Source organism: Hirundo rustica, chromosome 2 (assembly GCF_015227805.2).
Source record: "Hirundo rustica isolate bHirRus1 chromosome 2, bHirRus1.pri.v3, whole genome shotgun sequence".
NCBI lineage: Eukaryota > Metazoa > Chordata > Aves > Passeriformes > Hirundinidae > Hirundo > Hirundo rustica.
In genome coordinates this window covers 100,896,882-100,924,686 of record NC_053451.1, presented here as the reverse complement: position 1 = coordinate 100,924,686, position 27,805 = coordinate 100,896,882, and the positions used below count along the sequence as shown (strand labels likewise).

At 37.5% G+C, this 27,805-nt stretch overlaps 2 protein-coding genes across 13 annotated transcripts in view; one reads left to right on the top strand and one right to left on the bottom strand.

Annotated features, from left to right (window-relative positions):
* GPM6B (glycoprotein M6B) overlaps positions 1–5,093 on the top strand; it is a 106,942-nt gene extending 101,849 nt beyond the window's left edge. For 7 of the 10 annotated variants that reach the window (XM_058419536.1, XM_040056581.2, XM_058419539.1 and 4 more), the window contains 2 exons: positions 148–213; positions 2,570–5,093. In XM_058419536.1, coding sequence (XP_058275519.1) covers positions 148–213; positions 2,570–2,719 — 216 coding nt within the window. In that variant the 3' untranslated portion in view covers positions 2,720–5,093. Of the gene's footprint in view, positions 1–147; positions 214–920 lie in introns of all 10 variants that reach the window. The other 3 variants (XM_058419540.1, XM_040056583.2, XM_040056579.2) reach the window with 1 other exon arrangement.
* A 434-nt stretch (positions 5,094–5,527) lies between these two features.
* Positions 5,528–27,805, bottom strand: part of OFD1 (OFD1 centriole and centriolar satellite protein) — a 29,608-nt gene continuing 7,330 nt past the window's right edge. Inside the window, exons 9-23 of one of the 3 annotated variants that reach the window (XM_040056570.2) lie at positions 25,833–25,939; positions 24,834–24,953; positions 22,420–22,493; positions 21,704–21,795; positions 21,363–21,552; positions 20,580–20,710; positions 20,086–20,197; positions 18,104–18,715; positions 15,737–15,872; positions 12,817–12,917; positions 9,313–9,432; positions 8,139–8,290; positions 7,391–7,561; positions 6,717–6,784; positions 5,528–5,713 (exon numbers count right to left, since the gene is read on the bottom strand). In XM_040056570.2, coding sequence (XP_039912504.1) covers positions 5,668–5,713; positions 6,717–6,784; positions 7,391–7,561; positions 8,139–8,290; positions 9,313–9,432; positions 12,817–12,917; positions 15,737–15,872; positions 18,104–18,715; positions 20,086–20,197; positions 20,580–20,710; positions 21,363–21,552; positions 21,704–21,795; positions 22,420–22,493; positions 24,834–24,953; positions 25,833–25,939 — 2,232 coding nt within the window. In that variant the 3' untranslated portion in view covers positions 5,528–5,667. Of the gene's footprint in view, positions 5,714–6,716; positions 6,785–7,390; positions 7,562–8,138; positions 8,291–9,312; positions 9,433–12,816; positions 12,918–15,736; positions 15,873–18,103; positions 18,716–20,085; positions 20,198–20,579; positions 20,711–21,362; positions 21,553–21,703; positions 21,796–22,419; positions 22,494–24,833; positions 24,954–25,832; positions 25,940–27,805 lie in introns of those variants that run through there. The other 2 variants (XM_040056571.2, XR_009207598.1) reach the window with 2 other exon arrangements.

Sequence of the window (27,805 nt, the reverse complement as noted above, 5' to 3'; positions counted from 1 at the left end):
GAAAGAAAATTATTTTCACAACATTTTTATTTTCTAAAGCTTTGCTACCATGCTTTATTACCCTTATTCTCTAGAACACTTGAAATGCATTTTATACTGTTCCTAATGAATTACTTCAATGTTTTGAACATGTTTTTTTTCCTCTAGTTCTACATGTCTTATCACCTGTTCATTGTGGCTTGTGCTGGAGCTGGTGCCACTGTCATAGCATTGGTGGGTAGTATTTTTTGTTGTTTAATAATTAAAAATGTTAATTTTAGGCTTAAGATGCTTTAAGATTAAAATTTTATATATTTTAAAAGTAATGATACTAGACACAAAGGAGGGTGAGCTGTAATCACCATTATTTGCTGCTATGTTTGGTCATCACAAGTCAGCAGGTCCCCAACTTTTGCTTTAGGAAGTCATTTTAACCCGCCTCCCCCATACTTAGGGAAAAATTATTTGCATGTCCTTTCAAAATCCTACTTCCATCCACTATTTCTGCTTTTATTTCCACTATTTATTTTCATTTTTGTAGTTTATTTGATCAGCTGCTTGTAACCTCTTGGTTTCCTTTGCCTGGAGCCAGGCAGATTGACTGCTCCAGCCCTGCAGTGCCCATTCCAGGTAGCGGCGGGGAAAAGGGACGTTAACAAGATGATTTGCTCCTATGTCTAACGCTTCCTTTAGTGGCCAGCTTCTAACCCTGTGCCAGCCAAGCCCTGGTGTAATACTCACAACTGACAGGCTGACAAGGTGGCCTTAGGGATTGTACTGGGTTATCCTCCCCAGAGAAATGGCAGGTTATTTATTTGCATCTTCACCCTGGAAGGAGCTCAGAGTAACATCTGTTATGAAAGTATCGAGAGTTGCCCAAGTGGGCTTGAGCCGTCACCTTGTTGTATCTTACTCTCCTGTATTTTGTTCTCTTCCACCAGCTGATCTACATGATGGCTACTACATATAACTATGCTGTTTTGAAGTTTAAGAGTCGGGAAGATTGCTGCACTAAATTCTAAATTGTATAAGCCCAGTAAAAAGCTGCATTGCGTAGCTTGAAATACCACTGACACCCTAGACTAAAAGTCTAGCTTTCTGAATTTTGTTACAGTAATTGTAAATAGCTTCAGTAAGCATCGTTCAGCTTATCAGATTAATGAAATGACTTCTTGTATATGAACTATGATGTGGATGAGATCTGGCTATTTTTTCATGTTGAGAGGATTCAGTTACTGTAGGAGTGTTTATAAAGCATCCTTCTGGAAAGGGGATGTTTTAATTTCAGCTCTCTGCTTGATTTCTAACAGTCATCTCAAACAAATACTGGAACGGTTCAGGGTCAGATGCATTAATTTATTCTTCGCCATGAACACCAAATACAAATACCCCCAAGCATGCAAAATATATATGGCGTGAAAGAAAAAAATAGTAAAGCAGTGCCAGTCTGTGTTGGCAGAGATCAGAAGCCTGGGTATTACGAATTAATTTCTTTGTATTTCTAAGTGATTCCATGGATGATGAAATCAATTATTTTCTCTTACTCTTAACTAAGTGCCAAATGATACTCTTTCTCTAAGAAAATAAATCCGTGTCTTAGCTCTGCGTAAAACAATCACATTCTTTCTTTTGGACCCTGAACTAGTAAGAAACAGCATATAAACAGCTTCTGCTTTTGTATGGCTGCACTTTAGTAACTGATTTCTCAGTAGCCAGATCTCAAAAATGTAAGTATGACTGCACAGGAAGCAAAACCATGCATAGATCACAGGGACCTTTTTACAGGGTTGGGGGGGAACAAAGGAGAAGTGAATCAATGTTTTCAGATGTAGATGTTTTTGCATGAAGTATGGGCAAAAGAAGTTGGCAAGAGACGAATGAACAAACTAGAAAAACAAACACATAATAATTTTAAAAAGAGAACCGTTTGCTAAATACAATATAAAACTGTTCACCTGAGGTTGGACAACGGAAGTTTAAAATGTAGCTATAAAAATACAGGATTAAGACTTCTTAACCCAGAGATTGCATGCTTTTGCTTAGTTTTGGACTCATGTTTTGATGTTTAATTTTTGGATGTGTTAATGTAGCCTTGTTTGCGTAAATAAAACGGTTCACGGTTTCAGGTTTTTTTTCCAGGGGGAGGGTGGAATTCTCATCTGCTTGTTGGGGGAAAAGACCTGCCGGGCTCTGGGCTTGGATATGCATAAACACCACGACCTTAGAGAGCAGTTCTTCTGAGCACCTCGTAGTTTACAGATTCCGTATATTGCCACGTACAAAACTGTTTTCCTGCTTCCCCCCCATTCTGCATTTTAATTGGCCCGTACAACTCTGTAGCTCATTTTAATATTGTTGTACTAACTTTCTCTGAATTGTGAATAACCAACTGAATTATTATAGCATGCCAAATTCTAGAGGTCTTTGAAAAAATAGCCTCTGTGCTTGTTTTAATAACAGAATGCTTATTAACGTAGAATAACTATTTGTTTTTTGGTCGTTATTTTAAAGAGCGTCTATTAATCTGACTAGCAGCTTGCTTTGCCTCTTGACATGCTCACTCGCCATCATGCTCACCCTTCTCTTCCAGATCCACTTCCTCATGATACTGTCTTCTAACTGGGCCTACTTAAAGGATGCAAGCAAAATGCAGGCCTACCAAGATATCAAAGCAAAAGAAGAGCAGGAGCTTCAGGATATCCAGTCTCGGTCAAAAGAGCAACTCAATTCTTACACATAAATGTTTGCCACAGTAATTCAGCAGAAGAGTTCTGTAGCTCTGACAAATCAGCAAATAGCTGCTCTGCAGTACAGATGTGTGTCTAGCAAACAAAATTAGAGAGAAGTGTAAAAGCTTCATATTCCAGCTCCTGGAAAACTTTTTTAGGGAAATCTTCCCGTGGGTAATCTTCCATCCTTTCTAACAGAGAATGGAGGGTTTATTCCAGGCATTTTAAAAGGCAACACTTTACAAAAGTGACCAAATTATTCTTCTTTGAGGCTTGGTATTTAATATTTGGCTTGCTCTAGAGCATGACGCCCTGCACAAAAGGGTGGCAGGTGCCCCAGCCGAGCAGGCAGTAGATCTGTGCAGACCTCAGGCACGTGCAGGGTGCGTGATGGAGCACATCCCACAGGAACCGTGCCCAGCCGGGATTTCTGAGAGGAGCTCTGTGTGTGCGATGGCACAGCTGCAGCCCCTCCCAGGCTGCAGGGGGGCTGTTTGGGAACGCCCCACACCTGGGCCACGGGAGCAGCTCCACTCCTGTGCCACACCCATCACGTCCCTGTGCTCACCTGAGGGTCGAGCAGATCTCCCAAGTTCTAATCTTTTTATTAACTATTTAATGGAATGTAGATCCCTGGATCTGGATAATGATCCCCTTCTTTGAAAATAAATGTCAGCTTTGCCTTAATATTTATTTTCTATAAATGTCTTAGCATTTATATAACGGCAGGAGACCATTATCCTACATTTTAAGTAAGTGAAAGTGTTACCTTATTAAAATGACACCGATCTGACTATTCCAAATGAGAGGATGAGAAAGTTTGCAGAGTTTTACACAAACAATAAAATTTGCAGCCATAAAAATAATACAGGATGTCCACCTTTCTCTATCTTGGTGCTTAGCAAATTTATAGTCAGTGCTTATGTGTTTTCCTTTTTACAAATTAATTAGCACACTAAGAAAACGTGGTGTTCAGAAAAAAACAACAACAAACAAACTGGTGCCATTTTAAAGTCATTTCCCATAGAAGTCTGCCTTCTAATTAATGTTTTTTTTTCAGAAGCATTCAGTGATATCTTGAGTATTAGTGATGGTATATTTGGTGTTTGTTCTATATGATATATATATATATATATATATATAAATGTTGGGGGGGGGAAAGTAAAAATACATCATTCATTTGAAAAAAGTAAATATTCAAGTCATACCCCTGCTAAGCTGACGTGTGGTTTGGTAGTTTTGATTGTTTGCTGAATATACATCAAAGGAAGCACAAATTCCTTCAAATCAGTATTAAGAGAAGAGGCATTTTTGGGGGGTATTAACTTCAAATATAATTTCTTTTGTTGAGTATTGAAGTCTAATTTGACAGTTTCAAAAAAGGGGCAAAGTTGATTGATGTAGAGCAAATATGACAAAATAGCCTAGTGTATGTTCTTACCTGTTGCATGAAGGAGACATTTCTACAGCAATGCAGGTGATGTTCTAGCCCAGTGTTTGCATAAGGGTAATAATGGAGGCAGTGTCTTAAAGCCTAATTCTTTTCTAATTCAGTGTAGCTATTACTGGGAGTTTTTGAAGTTTTGTTTAAGTAGTCTAATATTTTTATGTAAAGAGCATTAAATTTTGCTATGTATAAATTTTTGTAACCTAACAGTGAATCAATATTTTCTATCAGTGCCAAGGGCTTCCTGTAGTTACATCCAAGTGTTAAAATAAATATTTGTAGATAATAGACAACACTTGTGTATGCTTATTTGAACCCAGACCTACAGCTACTCCATGGCAGTGCATCTCTAGGCTTTATGTCTCTATCTGAGGTAAAACACGTCCTGTTCCAGAGCTCCCTGCCCTCCTGCACGGGGCAGGGCTGCCCTGCAGGTGCAGCTGCAGCAGCAGCAGCAGCTGAGTGCAGCATGCAGTAGTGGTAGTTGTTCCAGGCCAGCATAATGCAACAAGCACTACCCCTTCCCAACAGCCAACAGGAGCCGTCACTCAGAAACTCTGTACTGGCCAGAGTGGCTGCAACAGCAAATTAAGAGCAGCATGCATATTTAGAGTAACCACCACATCACATTTTAGCTTCATTTCAAAAAGCAAAGTTTGCATCTGTCATGGTTTTGGTACGTTGTGTTTAAACATCCAGTGAATTCAAGACAGAACTTTGTTTTTTGCCCCTAAATTCTGTCAAACTTGGCTTCATGTTCTCGTAGTTAGGTCAAAATGAGCAGCCTCAAATGCAGTGCAAGTTGTAATATATGCTGCCACCCAAAATTACTTCATTGATAAAAACTACTGTATTTTATACTGTAAATAAAGTTTAATGATCTTGCCTATCATCGACCTACAAAATACAAAGCTTAAATAAAGATGAGTTAAATAGCATTTTTATTTTAATCTCTCCATTCTGGGCTGGTTAATACCAACGAGGTGACACATGAGAAGGGCTGCTTTTGGAAGTGGCTCCTGCCCCTGCCACGCAGCAGAGGGGACACCTTAGTTTGGGTCTGTCACACTCAACACTCTGAACCTGTGTAAGCCAAGTGCCTCCACGTGACACCTTTAAAAGCAGGAGATGGTGAGGGAATTTTTTGTTCCTTTTACCCACACTTTGAACCATTTGGAGAAGGGGTGTGGGGGGCGGGGGTTGGCAAAGCTGACAAAGTTTAGAGGAATTCAGTGCCAGCACAAATCTACCCAAACATACTGATCAGTTTCTCTTCCCTGCTTTGTTCTTTCTCTCATCCCACCCAAGGGCTTCCTCCTGGATTAGTAACACACCAGGACACCCTGGTTGAAGTCAATGACTGAAGTGATGAAACAGATCAAAATCAGCTTTATTAATTTATAATTACACAGCCTGCAGTGTTGGTGCCAAACATTTATTACAGGCACAAAGCTGCTTTAAAAATATCTTTCTCATAATAATAATAAAAATTTAAGAATCAGTAGCTATTGTTCACCAGAAGCTTTCATCCACGTCTCCATGAGAAATGTCTGCAACACTATATTGATTATAAGAGGGAGGAAAAGAAAGTGGCATGAGTCCAATGTAGTTTATATTAAATCTTAATATTCATTTTAAAACAAGAGTTAAGAGACTGCCTTTGCTGCAATTCTCTTGCTTCAGTGAACTGCTGGCAATACAACCAGCCCTAAAGGAGGAGGATTTGAGCCTTCATTAACTGCAAGCCATCACCTATATCTCAAAAAGCAGAACTACCTTCTGTAGTGCTCAGCCAGTGAAAACAACACAACTGGTGCCAATTCAGGAGCAGCAGAGTAGGGTCTGTTATCTTTAACAGCACAATAGTCAATCATTACTATGGTTATGGTGGACTTTTATCAGGTTTTTTTTTTGTTTTTTTTTTTCCCTGACTGCTCACATTTTTTGCTTATTTTCAATTCTAAATCTTTGAATAAACTGAAAGATTTGGAGGAGGATTGTTTGGTTTTTCTCTTGCAAGCAACTAAAACACATACCTGTTTTTATCAATGCCTAGAGAGAACCAGAGGAAATTCCTGGGTTGTTTTAACTCAGTGCAGGCAGACAAAATCCTCTGAATGAAGTGTGTTAAAAGCCCACAGTGCTATTGGAAAATCAAAGCTAGGAACAGACTGTGGGCGAGGTGCAGCACAGACAAACCTTCACCCAGGGTGTCATCACCCAAGAGCAATCCATCAGACTCCAGCTTTCTGGGAAGGAAGTTGGATGCTGCTCAATTGCAGATAAAAAGTTGTGAGTGCCACAACTACTGAAAGAGGTCATTGAGTGCAGCTCTCAGATGTGAGTTCCATAGAGTGCTTAACGTGCATGTACAAGAATTGGAAAGATCCTCAATTTTTCCAACACAATTGCTTTTTGAGTGATAATTTATTTTGGTTTCTAAGGAGGCAGATGTCTCTTAACATAATTAATATGAAAATGATTAAAACTGTATATTAATTTATAATTATTATTTTCTTGTTAATATGGAGTACTAGAAGTGATTAATACATGAGCCTTACCTGTCATCATTTTCAGTAGATAGAAGTCCTTCTGAAGGTGATACTTCTCTTACTTCTTTTTTTGAATCCTGGTAACCAAGAGGAAAATACAAAATAAAGTGATCTAATAATAGTATCTATTTTTAAGGCTTGTAACCAAAAATAAAAATTTTCTGAAGGACCAACCCTATTTCTACAAATGCTACATTGGATCTAGAATAGTAACACTTTGGAAATTTAGACTGGGATTATGCCTGAACAAAAGCCTCCTGCATTCCATCACTGAAGTAATGTCCACCCATACCTCTTCTTTAAAAGTCCGATTTTCCATTTTGCCAGAATAAATTCTGTTGTGTTAGAGGAACATAACCTGACGTGTGTAGGTTCAAACTGGATTTAAAAACAGTTTAAGCTAAAAATTGAGGACATTTAAATACTGTCCTAGTACCTTAAAAAACAAACTAACAAACCCCCCACCCAGAGGACACCAGCAACCCTTAGAGAAGAAAGTTTTCAGTGTTTCTTCTTTTGGATCATCACACTTTTCCAATACAAGTCCAAACACTGCTCCGCATGTTGTTTCATAAAGTTTATAAATGAAGAAAGATGTGAATATTGTTTTCATTCTAAGCATGCCTAGCAAGACACAAATTTGGTCAATAATATTTTTGGGACCGTGTTTTGAGAATAATCACCTTGTTTTCCAGTTCCTGCTCTCTGCTCTGCTGAATTATTCTCATGTATTTTTCTAATGGATTGGAAGGAGGATCCTTTACATTATTTTCAGCAGCAGTGTTACTATGCTCAGATTTCACTCCCTCTTTATCTTCTATTTCTTCATCTGTTTTCATCGAGTCTTGCATATACTTTAAGACACAAAAATAAAAATAAATGCTGATTAGAAAAATACATTTATACCTTACTAACTGCAATACATGCAGAATTTCACATTAAACTCAGTAAACCACACCAGTCTGAACAGCATTAAACAGGACCTAAGAATCCAGAACATTAAACACAAAGTGTTTCAGCTCAAAGGGATTTAAGCAAAGTCAAGGTCTCCTTATATCCTCTGCTTCCCAGAGTACCCTGGACACCCTGACAGAGGCTAATAAACAGATGGACATTAACATCTTCCGGTGGTGTCCCTCCTGCAGTGGCCACGCCACAGAGACAGCAAATGTTCAGCCTGTTCTAACAGCATGGTGACAGTGGCCATAAAGCTGTAACTTCCAGTTCCATGAAGCAGGGAAGGAAAGGTATCTGTTTCCAGTGAAAAAGTCACTTGGCATAAGGAGACACTCTGGTGAGACTCTGGTTAATCACAAAACTACATAAAATAATTTAGCCTCTACTACTTCATGGAATAAAAATCTGCTTTTAACCAAGTAACATATATAGCAATCCTAAAACTGCATTACTTTCAGAAATTAATTAAATTACCTCCTCTTTGTTAAGCTTTTCCACTTCTTTTTGCTCGCTTTCCAAAGCTTCCTGTTGTTCTTTCTCTCTCCTTTCTTCTCTTGCTTCCCTTTCTTCTTCTAAGTTTTTCTCCACTTTGTTCTGTTCTTCAATCCGCCTTTGATCCAGCACCGCTGTAAAAAATTATTTCAACATTTGTAATTTGATTTATGTAGTTCAGTAATCACTACAAGAGCATCCAAATAAGTACCAGGTTCCTGTATAACGTTAACAGTAAATGAAAAACAACTGGATATATTGTTTGTACACACACCAAACTTATGCTTGGGTATCGGGTTTCCCACCTCTAAACATTTTTCAGTCTGATACATGACACCAAGAGTTAAGGAGTAGAGCCACAGTACAGAGATTTGACAGATCTGTGCACTTCTCATTCCTTTCATAGGCATTCTCATTAAACCTTTATTATCCCAAAGTCCATGTTACTATATTCTTTCCCTCTGTGCGATGTGGTTGAACACAGTTCTTTATATTTATAAAGCAAAGTATTTAAAACCCCTCGGAAAATTATTGCAGGACACACTGCAATAATGTATTTAAAAAGCTGTCTACAGCTTTTTAAATACAAACTAAGGACTGGGAATCATGAGAAGCTAGAAAGCTCTTCTCTAAATAAAAAGAACCATCATGTTTCCATCTAGAAGAATTAGAAAAGCAGCATATTCTGACTATATATAATGAGATGGTATTCTCATCTAGCCAAAGAATTAAAACTGCATTGTGATAATACAGTTAACCAAGAGTCAAGAATAAATTTAAAAAAATCCAGACAAGCAGTACATAAAATACTTCAAGATATCTAATGTCTCATTCCTATCAAGAGCAGAAATTATATTTAATAGTTATCCTAAAGAAAAAATAATAATCTCATAAGAGGCTGGACAGGGGTGTGGGATGGATAACAAGAATCTTTAAATGAAAATTAAAAGCAAATGTAACTAAAACCAGGATGAAAAAAGTCATCCTCATACAGAAAAGCAAAGGAAAACACTCCTTTATTACAGAGATGACACGTTCTGAAAGTTTTTTCATCCACACCAGCCTACATACCTATAGACTCATATATTTGGCTTTCTGTGTTACACATTTGACATTTAAAAAGGTTCTTTCTTTTGTGTCTGAGCTGAGAACTCACTTAAGTCCTGCAGTGAAGTGGCTGTTGCTGGCACAGGGGCTGTGACACAGTTTCCATCGATGATGTCCCCAGATGGATGCAAGACATCACTTTCACACTCCTCTGGTATGTCCCCCTGATCTGGAGAAAAAATTTGAACAATGGCTTCATTATTTTGTAATTGCAAAAGTGGAGCACAGCAATGGACACAGAGTGTGGGAATGGCTAAATTAGAACACAAAAATATCAGCACTAATTGAGCATTTTCCCTTCAACTTGATCATCTCCCTGAGAATTAAGAATGATCATGGCCTATACTTGCTTACTTAATTATGGAATTGTTAGTTTTGAAATTAGCTATTGGAACACATCTGTTTATAAAGCCAAAACTGAAGAAATATACAACAGAAATCCAAGATGTTTTCATTTCTTTACACAATCATGATACAAGTCACAGAAAAATTGTATGTCCAAGTTCAGCTCATCGTTTCTGTGCATATGAAAATAATCTTTAGCTGTTTGGTCACACATTCTTTAATGGGGTCCTTGCCTTCTTCAGTGCACAGGATGGATGCTGCTAACTCATATTCTACATTATACTGTCTTCTCCCTGTGCAAGGTTGCCTCTGAATTCACAAAAACACAATTACTGTCCTTCCTCTTTTATCATTGCTATGATATTCAACTGCTTTTAAATTACTTATTTGCAAATTATGCAGACTGCTATTATCTCATTTGATGGGAGGTAGAAAAAAAGAGATAAAATGAGATGTGGCCATTACCTTTAGACAGCCAGCATGAAACACACAGAACTATTCTCCCAAGCACTTTGTGTAACATAGCACAGATACCCTGTATAACACTTTAGCTTTAGAAAACATCGATTTTTCATCCTTCATATACTATCAATGTATCAAGCATTTTTCTTTTTCATATTATAATAAAACAAAGGTACTTTGCATTTAAAAAAAAGAAGTCAACCAAACTTATCTGTCTCTCTCCCTCTGAATGGTTGGAATTTCTTTAAATAAAAACTCTTTTAAAGGAACTATAGATGAAAGCATAAGAGAAAATTTCTGTCAAGCTGTCATTCTACTAAGTTAGGAGAATGTTTTCAGTTTCTTACAAAAGTAAGAAGTATTCCTACCAGCTTCACCTAGGAAAATAAATTCTATATATGGGTGCTTTGTAAGACCAAAATAATGGGCTATCACACTCCAAAGGAAATCTATTCATTTTTGTTGTTCTGTCTCTAAATTATAAAGCTATCAACAACATTATTACCATATGAGGTAACAATAAGCATCAGGTATATTTAAACCATTCAAAAATTCCTTTCATAAATTTGTCCTGGTTAAATATTACTTCTAACTTCAAAATGACTGCTAACAAAATTAACAAACAAAGAAACCTAAACCAAAATCATTAGTAGTGAAAAACATCTTCAATTAAATACTCTGCAAAGGAGAAAAAAGGTAACTCTGTACACTTCCACACCCTTTTCAAGGGTGGACAGCAAGAGATGCATTATTCCCTTAAGCACATCACCTAAAAGCAGTTGCTGCCAAGATAATCTGCTGATCTTTTCATTCTAGAACTCCTTCACAGTAGGACTAAAAGACTTACATATTTTCTGATATCTCCTTTATGTCATTGTTTTTTTTTACTGTTATCAACTTCATCCTTCACTACATTTTTCTCTGTATTTACTTCTTACAATTTACTTTCTTACTCACCTTTCCCTGCAATTTCTCCTGAGCTACCTCGTCCCCTTTTCAGCCAATCTGATTTCCTCCTACATACTGAGATTCTTTTGATGCAGGCTCACCCAACTAAAATACTGTTGATTGAGAAATCATCAGCATATGTGAACTCTTACAGTTCTTGACCACCACACGTCACCAAATGATTCATTAGTACCTTACTTGGGCACAGCATCTTCTCAGCCCTAATTGCCAAGAAAACACCAGTCTGTTGTCATATGTAATAAATAAAAGTGAAATATGTAATGTATTCCCAAAAGCCTCCCATACAAAATTAAACAAATAAATATAAGTCTAATTAAAATGTAAGATGAGTAGCAACCATTAGTGGCTACAGGCTTGGTTCACATTCAAATAATGCATTTAAAGCTTATAAAAAGCAAATAAATGAGATGAATAAAACTGAGAAATGAGTAAAGCTTCACAGAGAAATGCACAGATGAGGCATTATCTTCTGCCAGTTATCACTAAACACAATCAGCACATCTGCTATTTAAACAAACATCTTTTGGGTTGCTTGCTTTTAAAATACTGAAAGCCATATTCTCACAGGGTCAGGAGAGTGAGCAAGAGCTCCACTCCATCTCCCACATGACCTAACCACAGCCAAAAGAATAATCCAGTCTGGGACCCAGGAAAACACTCGCACCAGTTAGAATCGCTAAGTTCAAAGAAAATATCCCTAACTCTCCCAGACAACAAGCACAATCTCTTCACCAACTATGAGTTTAATGACACCACACAATGCCACACGTCTGCCAAGGACTTTACAGACCTCATGAAATCTGAAAATAGGCAAGGTTAGCTGGCTGCTCACATCCTTCTCATTGACAGCTTCACTTACTTTAAACTCACTTCATGGGAGATAAGGTTGCTCAGGTTCAACATTAGGATATCACTCAAATGCTGAAAAACTAAGTAAGGCCAGTAAGTGTGCTTCCATTTCTCACTCCATATACAAGTGCCTATAAAAGACATCAAGTTTGATTACCCTCCTCTTTCTACACTACCTTAGTTACATCAAAGATTTTTGAAAACTGACCCTGCAGCGTACAGAGAGAAGGAAACATTTTATAGCATGCAAACAACAGGGAGCAGAAATGCAAATAAATAAAATTCTGACCTCAGAAAAAAACGAGTTAGGACAAAATTCAGGTTTCAGTAAATGAACCACACATTCCAAAACTACTCAGAGATGCTGATTAACGACAGTACAACTGCAAGAGTTCTTCCCACATTTACACATACCTTACAGCAACTTCTAATTCATACTACTATTTAAGCTTCGTTACTGAAGAAAAAACCAGAAGTGCAAGCAATAGCTACAGAAACTTATCTTTGGACTTATAACTTGGTTCTAATTTATGCAGAAAATATAATAAAACCTCAATTTAGTTCACATACTAGTACACTATTTTGTTTAAAGAAAAATTCTACACCATTTTAAAACATTCCAAAGCAACCATCAGACCTACAGCATTAATCAGAAAAAGGCTATGCAAGATTTCTGAACAAATTTGTTACAAATTTCAGAACCAGCTTTTAATCAATTTAATGTCTGTTTATAACTACATACACTTTTCTAAAGATACAAAAATGAAGAAAATTAATCCCTCATCATTTGAGACATTTGTTTTCTCTAATTCCAAATTAAGTCAGAAATATTTCTCTCCAACTAGTCTTAAAACTAGAAGGACAATTTTCCTGTAACTGTTAAACACAAAGGTGTTAAACAAACTGTCTGAAATGCACAAAAACTTACCTTCAAGAGTAGAAATGTGTTCTTCAAGATCCTCATACCTTAGCTCCTCTGGTTTCTGGATATCACTGAAATCTTGTTTACCTGTTTGTTGACTCTGAAGTCTGAAAAAAATAAGGAAGACTATAAATAAGTTAATAAATATAAATATTGAACTTTTGAGCAAATAGCCATCTGAAATTCACTCGCACGCTAAGCAACAGACAAACCAAACCCAAAATCCATGAAACTTTCTGACTCAAATTTAGGGTATTTAAATCCAGTTCTCTAACTTTTACCAAAAGTCCACAACCTTCCCCTTCAGCCTTTCCCCAAGGTCTTTGTGACATAAAATTATTACATTAAAACAAAATAAAAGGAGTAAGAAAAAAAAAAAACACAAAGAAAAGGAGAAATACAATTAATTGTGACAGTCAACTGAAATTAAGAAATTTGCCTTTTAAAGCTTTGTGCTACACTTTAATTCCCATTTTGATGTCATCTTAACAGATGTGTTTGAAATGTATTAGGATTAGATGTCTGGCAAAACAGAGATGCAGGGGTGAAAATCTGGGTTCTATCAAAATGGGGTTAGTGCCCTCATTCTAAATCCCTGTTTATCTCATCAGAAAGACAATGTGAAAGAACAATGTCTCCCACGTGACCCAGCTCCTAAACTCTGACCAGAACCAGAACAGCAAAAGGAGTGCAGGTCACTAATGAAATTCAGCATCAGCACTTCATAATGGAGCTTACTTCACACCAGCTGGTGCTCTTCATCACAGCCTGTTTGTGCTTACAATTGCTAAGGAGCAGAGGTCTTCCATGGGGCAAAAATGGAGAACAAACAAGACAAACAATACAAAACATATCCCCAACAATGAGATCTGTTCATAAACAAAAAGTGAATCTGGGCACAGACAAATAAATCTGCATTGCCAGAAGGATAGTTCAGTGACGTCAGTGGGGAAAAATACCCTGTAAATTAAATAGGACAGAGTCAATGAGATTTCAAGTTTTTGCAAATCTATTTCATGTTTCGAGTCTTTCCTTCACAGAAACGATTAAGTGCTAAATAATTCTTAAGGATGTAAAGTTCAAGGACACACGTCACTTTCTTCAATACTGTGTCCTAGAAGACTGCTAGAAAGACAGAGAGAACCCACTGCCTCAGTAACAACCCTCAATTGGTTTCTTCAGGCCTAAACAAACAAACAAACAAACAATTAGGTAATAATCTGCCTTATCGCTATAGTCTTACTATCTGTGTTTACTGGCTTCCTTCATACCACTCATATCTTGGAACATAAATAAACAAGGAGCTCCTGTACTTGCAGAAGCAATTGTTCTTCCCCACTGACTGAGGTCTCCTTTCTAATGGCTTGTCACAGATGTTACAGCAACATATTTGCTTTTCTTTTCTTTTTACAGAAGTTTCCATTGCCACTTAAAATCTACAGGTCATAAACTAATCCCACAATACACATTAGTGATGTGGCATTTGCCTAATAGAGTAAATAACTGGAAAAGCCCACACATGCATTTCTGAAATATTTCATGTAACAGAAAACAGTCTAAGGCACATGAAATCAGAAAATATGCAACAAAAGAATGTTTTTCTTTTAAGAAAGTCTTGGGAAAGCAGCAAGTTCAAGACAATTATTGGGACCTTATACCCTTGCTTTGTCATAGGAAACCCAAGAAAGCAACAACAAACTATAGCTGCATTCCCAGAACCAGGTCTGTCCTCTGCAACACAACTTGCTCATACTGTTCACGCTTCAAGCAGGATGGAGTCTACAAAATACTCCAAAGAAGTACAGTTCCTCACAGATTTAGAGCATTTTCCCCTATCACCTTAACATGCAGGTTAATGTTCAAGCTTCACTTTTTAAGGTCTGCCAGAGAAGTACAAGAGATACATACCACAGAAAATGTGAACGGATAGGGCAGGGAGACACAGCCTCAAGGGAATACTTAAAGGAAACTGACCTCACAGTCCCTAAATATCCCAACAGCTCATTTTAAAGACAAAAAAAACATAAAGGCTCTCCCAAAATTCTAACCAGATAAGAGACCTTCTCTGCATTAAATGTATGTTGAGGCCTTCATAACAACAAATTAAGAAAGATCTACAAATGCCTGCTAGAGCTGCCCCAGTCCAAGCTGTCTTTTTTCAGCCATCAAATCAGGAATGATGGCTAGCAGGTTAAGGACAATTCAGCTGTTTCTTCTTAGGAACAAAATATTAAAAGTTAAATCCTAGAGCTGCTTCTGAAGACACATATTCAGGATTCTTAGTTTTGGAGACTGGAGGCAACACTGGCCATTAAGAACAGAAGAACTCCAGACATGGAAACAGGAGATAGAGAGACGAAAGAGAAGTCATTTTAATGCAGCCTAATTTTGTCAAGTTATTCATTTACCTTAAAAAGATCTTAAAAGAAACAAGAGAAGAGTTGTGCTACCCATCCCATTCCCATATGCAAAGGAGACTGGAAAATCCAACTTTGAAAACAGGCACATGAACAACTTTTCACTCTCTTCAGAGAGAGAAAAGAAGTAATAAATTTAGCATTACAGCTTGTTAATGAATGAAGTGAGAATGTACAATTGCCTTGATTTAAATTCTCAAACAGGAGGCAGAAATTCAAATGCTTCAATTAGCAAAAGCTCATCAGTCAGGTCACAGATGTGAAAAATACATACACAATAAAGAGACATGGCTTTGCTCAGAACAAACCAAAGTGTTTGGGATCTTTTATAACTAGGTACCACTTGAGGCGTGATATTTAAAATGGAAATCCTTATTCACCATTAGAAAAGTTTTCACTTTTAAAATCAATGGCTTGCTGGATTTGTAAAAGCAGCTATCACCTTGAGCAATTAGATAAATGTTTCTTTAAAAAGCAGGTTAAAAATGTTGCTTTGTAAACAACGTTACCTGATTTTCTGGCCATGACTGGATGGTGAGGAAGGAACAGACTCAGAGGATGAAGGTAAATATGGCTTTGAAATAGGAGAAAGAACCTGGTCAACACTCCGCTGTGAAGAGGTAAGGGATGAGTTCTTGATGTCTGCTGAATAAAAATCCCATAGTTTGTATTAGTTATTTGTCCTACTCTTTCTCAGATGAGGCTGCTTGTATAACACATGCATTATTGGTTCAATGTGCATGGACTTAGGAAGGAAAACAGTCAAATGCATGAGCTAATTCAAAGGAAAAGAAAAAACTGCATAATCCTTCCATTTGCAGATTGTGCCATAAACATCTGTTGGATCTGGCAACTGTAAGTATTTTAGAGGAGGACATACTTCTTCATTTTGTTTTCCAGAGACAGGTGCTGACAACTGAACTGCACTTAACCTCACTTAAAGGAAAAATAACTCTCAGACACACATGCATGGTCTCTTCCACCTCTTTAAATCTACCCCGAGTTGTTCACGTTGGTCTTTCCAACAGCACCAAAAAGCTCCACAGAAGCTTCCAGAATGACTTAAGAGTTTTCTAGCAAAACCACGCCTGGTACTACAGCCATCTCTATCAGAAAAGAATATATGTAACACCAGTATAAAAGCACTCCTCAGGAGATCCATGAGAGAGAAGAGACATCTTTGTGGGGAAGCAATCTAAGTGGGAGCTGACAAATCCCACTAACAGCACAGTTAGCACCAAAGCCAGCCTTAATATCCTATCACCCAGCTGCAGCCTGGTTTCCTACACCCCACACCACTCCATTTCTGTAACTCCTGAGTCAGGTAATGCCCTCCTTTGTTATCCAATTCCTACCCCTCTCCAGAACCAGTCAGTTTTGTGCATTAAGCGAAGAACAGATCCAATGGAAAAAAAGAGATCTACCATCCTGTAACTAGCTTCTGAAAAGTACAAAGACAGGAAAGATTGTTCAGGTCACACACACAACTATAGTTTTAACACTTACAAATTTTTCAACAAAACCCTAGTATTATGAAAGATTTTGTCGGTGTGCAGCGCTAAACAAATAGTCTGTGGGTACTTTATACAGAAACTGACAGAGAGAACTTAGAACATGAAAGATTGCTTTGGAAGTTCAAGTCTCAAAGATGGTTTCAGTAACAGACTATGATGCTCTACGTGCAGAAACACAGGGACAGCCACAATCAATCAGTGTTTGTAACCTGTTTCTAACAGTGCCCATTACCAAACAAAACTAAACTGAAACTGAAAAAGGAGAATACTCGAATCTTACTTCTGGCCACACCCACCCCAACCTTTCTCCAATCAATACTTTTTTGGATCCTCCTGACAGAGAAGTTTTGCATCTATACTTATTCCCACAAAAGCAATGAAGTACACAACTTACTCATTGCATGAAAAAGCATTTAATTTTATTTCCTTTCAATGTCACAGGATTCTGGGCTCTGTGAAACACTAATCAATTGATCCCTTTTTACATCCCTCACTGTTTTCCAGATTTACCACAGCACATCTCAGCCACCTTTCTTCCAACCTAAGCTGCCCTTGTGGAGGAGCTTTAACCTTCCTTTATGGAGAAGCTGATCATTATCTTTTTTTTTGTTACTGTCTCTTTTTTTCATCCTATTAAATCCACTTTGAGCCAGGGTGAAAAAAATCGCATCACTCAAGAAGCAGACATACTGCAGATTTGGAACAACAGAATTTTTTTTAAATTTTTGTTTCTATTTTGCTTGATTTTCTCAGTACTGTCCTTAAAAAAAAAAGACTAAGCAATTATTAGAAACTGTGATATTAATAGCAAATTAACAAACTCTAAATCCTTCCTCCTTACAATTGCTCAGGAGTATTTTATAAAGATGTCACAGTAGAAAGAACAAACCAAAGGAAATCTGGACCTTTCAGACCAGAAAGCTCATTTTAAAATAAGCCAAAGATGTCTTCTGCCACATACTTTAACAACAACAGTTAAATGAAAGGTTAGAAATGTAGGAGGGTTAAGAAACTACAATTAATGTTGCAAAGTAGTTATACTTAAAAGCAAGTTTTCAAGTAAACTCTGTATATCATAAAGTTACACCTCTAGCAATTTATGTGGCGTAGTCTTCTCTTGAAAGCTCCCCAGAGCATGTTTAATTTCCCTCAAGGTACTTCTCCAGTACTTGTTTTCAGTAAGAAGCAATACCCCAAGCAGCTGCTACATTTTGTCTCTCGCAAAACCACATCTCCTGATTTCTCCTGCATCTTAGCAAATAACGAGCAAATGACTAACACTGCTAAATCTTTCTGTTCCCAGAGCACAGGAGGAACAGTAAGTAAAGCCACCACTGCACCCCATTAACAATGGCCACTTACCATCTGGAATTTTCTTGTTACTGAGATCTCTCTTTGGTTTGGAAATGGGAGTAGAAGAAAGGCGCCTTGAAGAAGACGCTCCTCTGCGCGGTGGCGTAAAGGGAGTTTGGAAGATATCGACCTGCCCAGTTCTTTTGATGCGTTCCTCACCTCTGGGACTGCTCAGAGGGGAATGTGGGGAGCTGGGATTATCCTCTAGCAGTTCCTGCTGGGTAGTCAAAGGGTATCTACTAAGAGGACACTGCAGGATTAAAGGAGGCTGCGTTTTCCTTGGTGTTCTGCTTGCAGCTGCATTCTGCATGACCCTGTGTTGGTAACTCCTGTAGGCTTCTTCCAAGTACTCGGCCTCTTTCTCCAGTTCCTTCACCCTGGCCCGGGCCTGCGCGACGCACTCCAGGTCAGAGTCCGGGGAAGCGCTGCGGGGCTGCAGCCGCTGGCGACAGCCCGGCCCCGGCCCGGCGCCGACCGTCCCCACGTCAGGCAGGAGCGGGCTCCTCGGGAACGCGGCGTCCACGTAAACGTCGTGGGGAACCACCCTGTCACCGAGGAAGTCGAGGACGGAGCGGTCGACGAGCGACGGCTTCGGGTTCCGGTACACCTCGTTCTCCAGAGCTAAGCGGTAGCAAGAGAAAGTGAGTGACACTAGAGTGAGAGAGACTTACAGCAAAGCCAAAATAGTAAATCAGGGCGTTTAAATTCCAATTTGATCAAAATTATTCTACCGTGGAATTGGCTTACATTTTGAGAACTTAATGGTTTAATTCAAATTGATTGAAATGTATTTTTAATGCAGCTCCAAAGCTACAAATTATCGCTGCTCTTTTTTAAATACATAATTCTTCCACATAAAACTACCTTTAAGTATGTACTCTATAATGCTGTTTTTAAAATAATGTTTAAGTAAATAAATAAACATGAAAACATTACTATTTTGGACACATTATATCTAATCATGTTGTTGAAGTTTAAGGAACACAGGGCGTGCCACAAGTCTGAACAGTTTCCCTTTATTTAATTTAAAAAATAATTTTGGAGAAAAACAACACAGCACACAGAAAATGTTTTGACTTTTTTTAAAATATTTTTGATTTTTGAATATTAAAATTGTCAGTTAAATTAAATGTTTTGGGGTTGGCTGCTTCCTTGTACTTGCATGCTTCAACAAGCTCAAAAAACCAATCTATAGGGCTGTATCTTTCTTGGCAAATTTACAGCCCTGTTTTCATTCTACGTAAATGGTTCTTCAATGACTTCATTAACTCTGATATAAAATAGAAGTTCCTACAGTACTTTCAGTCATTTAATCAAAATATTTGGTTTTTTGATACTAACAAATATGTGTACCATAGTTGCATAAACATGCATATACAGGTGCATATACATGCTAGCTATCATGTATAATCATTGCAGAATTGAATTCCAGATTTTTACATTAAATATACACACCAAACCCTTTATTTATAATAATTGATATTTGACAGGCATCTTTAGAAGTACATTTCTTTAGCAGATTAAATTGCTTTAAGTACCCATTTCTAATGAGATGAGCAAAAGTTATTAGACTTGACTAAATCTGTTTAAGAGGCAGACTTAAATTTTTGAGGAACAAAATACAATTTCAAATTGATTATTTTTATTACGAACATTCAAGAATCAAAATGCATGAAAACACAAGTTGCCTGCTGGAAAATGCCATTTATGTTATCAGAAAACATTATTGTCCTTATACCGAAGAAAAACAGACAACAAAAATATGCAAATGCTCAGGGAGGAGTATTTTCCCTTCCGCCTGTATGTTTGTTTTCTGAAAGGAGGTTGTAATGAGTCTGCTTTTTAAACTGGGCTTTAAATACATTTTGAGTTTGAACTTAAATCTACTCCGTGGTGATGCGTTAGTTCTATGCAACTGCATTTTTTTTTAAGCTTCTGGAACTCTTTATACTTTTCCTTCATAATGAACTGCTCTGGTGTAAGATACAAACCTGCCTGTGTTTGTTTCACTTGCAGTTTCAGTTCTTCAACCTGCACATTTAACTTCCTGACAGTAGCTTCAGAGTCTAACAGTTGGGCCTTTAACTGCGCACAACGCTCAACCTATAGGAAATTGAGAGAAAAACAAAAACCAGCCTAATTCAGACAACAAGAATCATTTCAACTGGCTGAATACCTGGTTTATAAATGTTTTTCAGGTGCAGTCAGACCATATACACATACTATCCTACTGACAGTCAGCACAGACAATTTGACTTATTTGGCTCAGTAAGACTTACTTGGCTATGATCACTTGCTTTTATTTTTTGGTAATTTTTTGATGTGGTGATGTTTTGTTTTCTTTAGAGTTGTTTACATAAAAATAAGCACAGTACAAACAATTTTTCTAACTGCGCACCAAACGGGCCGCACAGGCAGATGGGTAATTGTGAAAGAGGTGACAGGAAGAAGAAAAGATTAAAATCATTTATAAATAATAATTTACCTCACTTTGTAGCTGTTTTTCCAACATCTGCTTATGACTTTCAAATTCATCCAGCACCAGCTTCTTAGAATGCTCCACTCTCCTCAGCTCCACTTGGCAGGCCAGGTACTCTGCCGAGGGCTGAGACAGCTCTACCCCAAAAGGAAAACACCGGATACTCAGACAAAGAATAACAAGTCTGCACTTTTCTACATGATAACCCGTGAACATGTAAAGCTGATTTGATTTTAGGAACATAACAAGGCTTTGTCTGAATAAAGTGCTTGGGGACATTTCTCTTCTTCCTTTTACAAAGGACCAAAATCTTTGTTGGTGTAGTCCTTTAAGAATTAGATTGTCCTACCCTGGAAGAAAAATACATATCTTTATCTTACATAACTGCACAATTTCTCTACCCTCCTGTAATCTGAAATGCACATTAAAAATACTTTGTATTTATTACTGGAGCTAGGCAAGCACTTAAATAATAATGCAATGTTCTTTTACCATTATTAACCATACTAATGCTATGGTTAGAAATATTGCACTGCTTTTTTCAGAGGGTGAAAGCGATATCCTTCCACATTACAGCCACCACTTAAATCAGGATTTCTCCCATACAGACATATAAAAGAAAATGAACTTATGCCAAGAACTGCTCAATTATACAAAAACACTAGCTTGGGCTTCATGCAAACTACTAGCAAGCATAATACACAGAAAGCATTTTAATGAAAATTTACTTCTAAGCAAATACTTGCAGAGAAACATAAAGAAGAAAATAACTAAATCATTCACACTGACTGTCTCGAAGATGCTGGTTCTCACTCCGAGTCTCATCCAACTGTTGCCTAAGTAGTTTATTCTGCACTTGGAGCTCCAATTTTTCCTCCTTTAGCAAAGGATAGTCTGATACCTCTTTCAGTTTTTCTGTCAACAACTGATTCTGTTTATTTACCAACAGAACCTGGGCCTTCACTGACTCCAAATCCAGCTGCAGATAAAGAACAGTTTAGAAGCTTATGAACTGCTGTACTACTTAATTATTTTTATTTCACATTTCCTTTTTTATTTATAACATACCTCAATCGCACCAATTAGAATACAGGCAATACAGGCATCTTTAAATTCATATTTACAATTACCTCAAGCTCTTTGGTGCGTGATACAGCTTGCTTGAGTTCCTCCTTTTTTGAATTAACAGCAATGGCTTCTTCTTGCAAAAGCATAGCTTTCTCTGCAGGGAGGATTAAAATTGCTGAATTAAAATTAGTAGAGTATTACAGTAAAAAACTGTATTAGCAGCAAACAGTTTTAAGCTGCTAAGCCCAAAATTCAATTCAATTTAAGACATAAAAATGACTGCATGTCATACACACACCTTCAAAATTAAGTAAATCATGCTGTATATACAAATATATGCATATACACATTTACAATTAAGTAAACCAAATTCATATGCCTGTGATATATCATTTCCTACACATCCCTAACTTAAAGTCTCACCCTGTTATCTGTTCCAGCTCTCTTCCGCAAGCTCCAATTAAACATCATGTACACAATAAATGTAGAAACTGGCAACTGTGCCAGGCTACAGTACCAGAGTTCAGTTAAGGCCTGAATGAGCTAGTAGGACTTCTGAAGGAAATGGGGCACTGAAAAACCAGGAATGCTATGCAGCCCCTGCACAAAGCAGCAGTTCAAGATTCCCACTGCATTTTGAACAGCAACGAGTTGCTGAACTGTCACGTGTTTCTACCTCTGAACAACAGGACTGTTCAGTAACAGTAGTGGTTTGGCATATGACAGTAAAAGCTCTAGAGATAAACAGGTACCTTATCAATCTCAGACAGATGGTTACCTTTATTTTTTTTCTCATCTTCAGTAACTTTATTGGTTCTGGCTATGTATTCTTCTTTTAATTCAAGCTGATATCTAGAAACAAAAAGAATCATGTATTCCCAAAGGATGTGTTTGTACACATGCACAGGCATTTGTGTTAATTCCATTCTTTCCCAAACTAAACTATAATCACATAATTATTTATTGACAAAATTAGCTATCAAAGACCCACCAAAATAGTTGGAAAGGGCCCTGCCAATCATCTCATTCAACCACCTCATCAAAAAGCCGACTGCTTCCACCTGTACAGCAAGGCAGACGTGGCCCTTCATAGCCAAGCCTTGAAAACCTCAAAGGACATATATTCACCATCTCCCTGGATGATTTGTACCAATGCTGCACTACTCTCCCAGTAGATTTTTTTCCTTATGTCCAAGCTAAATCCCACAAACCACAACTTCCATCCTCTACCATATGAACTCAGAGGTCACATTTAAGGGTCCAACTCAAATGGACTAACTGGACACAATTTACAAAGCCCTTTCCAGTTCCTTCATGACTTTTTTGAACCGGAGAGCCCAAACCTGGGCATGGTATTCCCAGCAAAATATTCCCCAGTCCCTTTCAAGGGACAATAAGTTCCCTCAGTCTGCTGGCCATGCTGCTTCTAATCTTACCCATCATACTGTCTTGGCTTATTTGTCAGAGCATGCTGCTGGCTCATAATCAAGCTGGCATCAGCGTAACTCATCCACCTCCTCTTCAGAAATGCAGCTCCTCAGTCAACTCTTTCTCCCCATTTATACAAACTCCTAGGGCTATTCTGCCCGGGCACTGAGCTTTGCAGTTTTCCTTGTTAAAATTCCTAAGATCTGCACTGGCATGATTCCCAACCTTGTCAAAATCTGCCTGAACTGAATCTCTGGCATTTGTTGTGGAAATTATTCCTCTTAATTAAGCCTCACGCTCAAAGCTGAGGATGCCCTGTGCCCATATCCAGATGAAGGTGTTGGACAATAAGGGCCCCAAAACTGGCCCCAGGGGTTCTCTGCACACCACCAGTCACCAGCCAGACACTGAGCACTGCTCAGGTACCACCACTATTCACAGCCCAGCAGTTACCAAACAGTGCCATTCCACTGAACTGGAATCTACAGGAGCTAAGAAAGCTCAGCATTCTACATGACTGGGACATAATTATAAATGCCTTCAGAATTCATCCTCCTGCATTTCTGCAAATTGTCTGGACCCCTCAGATCCTTCTCCCAAACACGGCATTTAATGTTTACTGAGAAAATGAAAAAGATTGATTTGCTAGCAAGCATCTCTACTTCTGTATAATAAACAGCAGTTCTTTAATACTTTTCATCAATTATTTGGGACAAAAGGACACAGAGCTTGTCCTTCTGAGCGCCTGCAGCATGCCTTAAAATATTTTGTGTGTTGATAAGATAAGCCAAGCAGCAGTTTATCCTTAGAATGCTTTGCTTCTCCTCATGTACTGAAAGGACTTTGCAATCCGTATTTGTAACTCGCTGTAATAGACAAGATACCAAGGTGAGTCAATTAACTGCATTTCACCGTTCTCTAACAAAACAATCAAATGCTGAGGGATTATTTTTATCAAAACCTACTATCAACATCTTTGATCTTTAATTTAAAGACCTAAAACCACAGATAATACTGCTCACTGGCTTGCAATAAAAAGTAATCCTACATCAGTCACTTGCTTTAAGTGCCTAATGGAGACAGGTTCATGACATGACATGCCAAGAGCACTTGTTTGCACTGAAGGATCAAGGAACCCTTCAAGTGACCAAGCTACTACAAGGAAGTACAACAGCAAAGTTAGGAAATACCCACTGCAACACCCCAAAAGAAGTCACAGATGACTGCCAGTTCCTTAAAAACAGGTTCAAGCAGAAGGTAACCAGGAAGAGGGAGATCTATACCACAGAATTCCTCTTCAAAAATGGGAAGGGGTGAAGGTAAGAGTCGGTCTGTCTCTACTATGTCTCTCACCCCTTTTCCAAGAAAGTTATCTCTTTAATGCTGATTCCCCCTTCGTGCCTCTTCTGCATTCATAAAATGGTCAGTTCTTTTAACTGTGGTCAAAGGAAGTAACTAATACTGCTTCAGATCCTCTTGTCTAAATATACAAGCTAATGTCAGATCTCTTTTCCAGATATTGACAAAGAATTTAAACTACAGTATATAACCTATAACCAAAAGAGAATTATTTTCTACAGTAAACTTACTAGCAAATAGCTAACCAGTAATGTAAAAGATTCAATATGACTGAAACAAAAACATAAGTGCACACTTTCAAAGTTCTTGCTTTGCTATGCTTTTCAAAATAAATCCTATAGAATTTATGATTCTGTTTTGATAGGAAACATTATGTGTCCTAATAGAGACAAAAAACCCATTTACTTTAAGAGTTCTGTTTTCAGCTTTTGGTCATATGTCTCCTCTATGTTCTTCACAGCAACCTCACGACGCCGAAGTGCATCTTCTACAGCTTTATTTTTCTCCTCCTGAATTTTCTGGGTGCTGAAATATCCAGAAATATACAGACAATAACCAGTTATAAAGTCAAAGTTTTAGTCTGGTGTTTTGTTTCTTTTTCACAATAAGATTTATAGACATCAAAGGGCAATGTGCTTGCTTGGAATACTGTAGCAATTTGAAACCATCATCATCAGACTCTGTCACTGTAGTTCATTAAGAACACAGAGATGTGACACAAACTAAATTGCCCTATTTAAAATTCAGTATCAATCAATTATGCAGCTATCCCGGATTAACCCTGGCTCAGTTTCCCACACCAGAAACACTTCAGAGGAAAGAGTGATGAGCATGCTATTCTATCAGCACCCTCTGCTGGGTTGATAAAAAACCCCAAGTTTTTGTTAGGAGGATATTAATTTTGCTATGAAAAAAGATAACAAAGTAACAATATTAAGAAGTATTGAAAGTCTGGCCAAAAAATGAATTAGTTACTTTTTTAATTTAAATAACAAAAATGGATCTTATTAAGGAAAAATAGTAATTAAAAAAAAAAATCAACCCAAACCATAGGACTAATGAGGCAAAATATTCATGTGAATATCTCATGAGTGTTAGGGTTACACACTGTGTTGTTTGCGGGTTGGGTTTTTTTAATTTAAGCACTTGAAAGTAAACGTCTGGGTCCTTGCCTGCAAAGCAATGCTGAACTGTTTTGGTTGGATGAGGTGGTATAGAAAAAAAACAGAAACATCTTTTTGTATGGGGTATCCCTGCCAATAAAGACTGTATACAATACTGCTCAAAATGTAAAACATAACTTCTGGGATATATAATCTATTTCAACATCACAGAAGCAGAAACATCGTGAGGCAGTTTTGCAGAAGCATTTTTTAGCACTGTACATACCCTTCAGCAACTTACATTTCAAATGCCTCCATCCTTTGCTTCAGTTCTGCCTCCCTGGTCCTTATGGCTTCAATATCTTTCAACAGACTTTGTCTCTGAGCATACACTTCCTTTGCTTCTATCTGAATCACAAAATATTACCCTTAGTTTTACTTCACCGTAAAGCTTCATTTACTGTTTAACACATGCAGACTTAAAAGGATCTTCTTCAGAGGATGACTGATCTTACTCCCATAAATACTATTAATATAGTCATTATGTGAAATAACATCCAGAATCAATTTTAAGTGTCTTTTTTTAATTCCCTTTCTACTTCTCAGAGTAAAATGTTTTAGATGGAGTCACTTCTGCCTACCCATAAACACCCTTCCTTTAAGAAATACCACTGATTAAAACTCAAGAAAAAGGAATTTTTTTTAATTGCAGAATAAACACATTTAAACACTTGAATATTTTAATAAAAAAGTTTTGTATGTTCTTCACAAAAATGTACTTGAAGAAACAAATACCAAAACCCACTGATCAAAAATGACCTAAAATTGAAACTGAGCAAACCAACAGCCTTTCAGTTTTTGCAGTTTAATTTATAGAACTCATAAAAAATTGTAAAAGGTATTCTCCAAGTGAGGAGAACAACACCAAAACCCACATATCTTCCTATTAATAAAGATGGGGTTTTTTGCCCTTAAGCACAAAATACATTATTTCACCCCCCCCCAAAAAAAAAAAATCTAAGAAGAAAATTATGGTTTTGCCATATGGACCCTTATATCAACTTTGAATGCCATGTGCATTTGACAGTGCTGACAGATTCAGCTGCTGCTCCTGGTACAAAAAATAGAGCAGTTTCTCAAGCCATATTTCCTAGACATAAAACCATCACAGTGAAGGGTTAAATGATCTGACATCTTTAAAGTAAATATACCTGAACTCTGTTAAAAGAATCCCCAGTATTCTCAGGGAGTGGAGAAGCTGACAAGAGAAATGAAATATTTATACACAATACTTGATAGATATGTTGATCTAGTCATTGGTAGGGGTTTTTTTTAATTTCTAAATTAATTTCATGCCCACAGAAGAAGCCTGATAGCATTGATGTCTTCTCATCAGCCTCAAAGTACATAACCATGAAATGAATTCACGGCATGGTGACAAAATGTTTAGTATTATAGTAACTTATATAGAGACCTGCACAACTGCTTGTTAACCACTATCACATGTTCTCAGGGAAGAAAACAAGACAAAACAAAACCATAAAACCACCACACCAAAGCAAAAATACAGTTAGCATTTGTGGATGACTGTTATTTGGATATGAAGGTCTACTGCAGATAGCAGGGAGGTGGCAATGCAAACAGGCAACAGAAGAGCAAACAAATTATTCTTTCACAAACTGAGAAGTAACAGCTTGAGATCAGGATAAGCAGTTGAGAACTACACACAAATTATTGTGTGCTGTAGTAACAGTTACTACCCTGGCAGAACACCAAGGGTTAACAGCCCAGAGGAGTAATTCATCAACACAAAAGCGTTGAAATAAATGAAATGAGAAGCCAGCTTACAGTAAAGAGGGTGGTTATTCATAACATTCAATATACAAAATCAAACACAAACAGCATATCTATACAAGTTATTTATTCCATTTAGGTTAGAGCCTTCTGAGCAGCTAAAAGAACTTAAGAGTGTGACTAAAAGTTATGTTCAACTTTCTGTGAAAAAAAAAATCAGTGATCTGAATTCAGCAAAATCATTAAAACAGGTTTAAAAGTATTTATTACATTTAGATCCCAGCTTGCAGAACTCTTCCTTTTCCAGTCATCTCTACTTATATGCTTAACCACAGTCATTCTCGCAGTTGCTAAAAGTATTCCCCTATTTATAAGACCAAATGTGAATTCTAAGTTTTCCCTTAATAAGCCAAGTAAGATCTGAAGGTAAATCAACCAGAGACAAAAGAACAGTCTAACCAACTCACTGAATCATTTTGC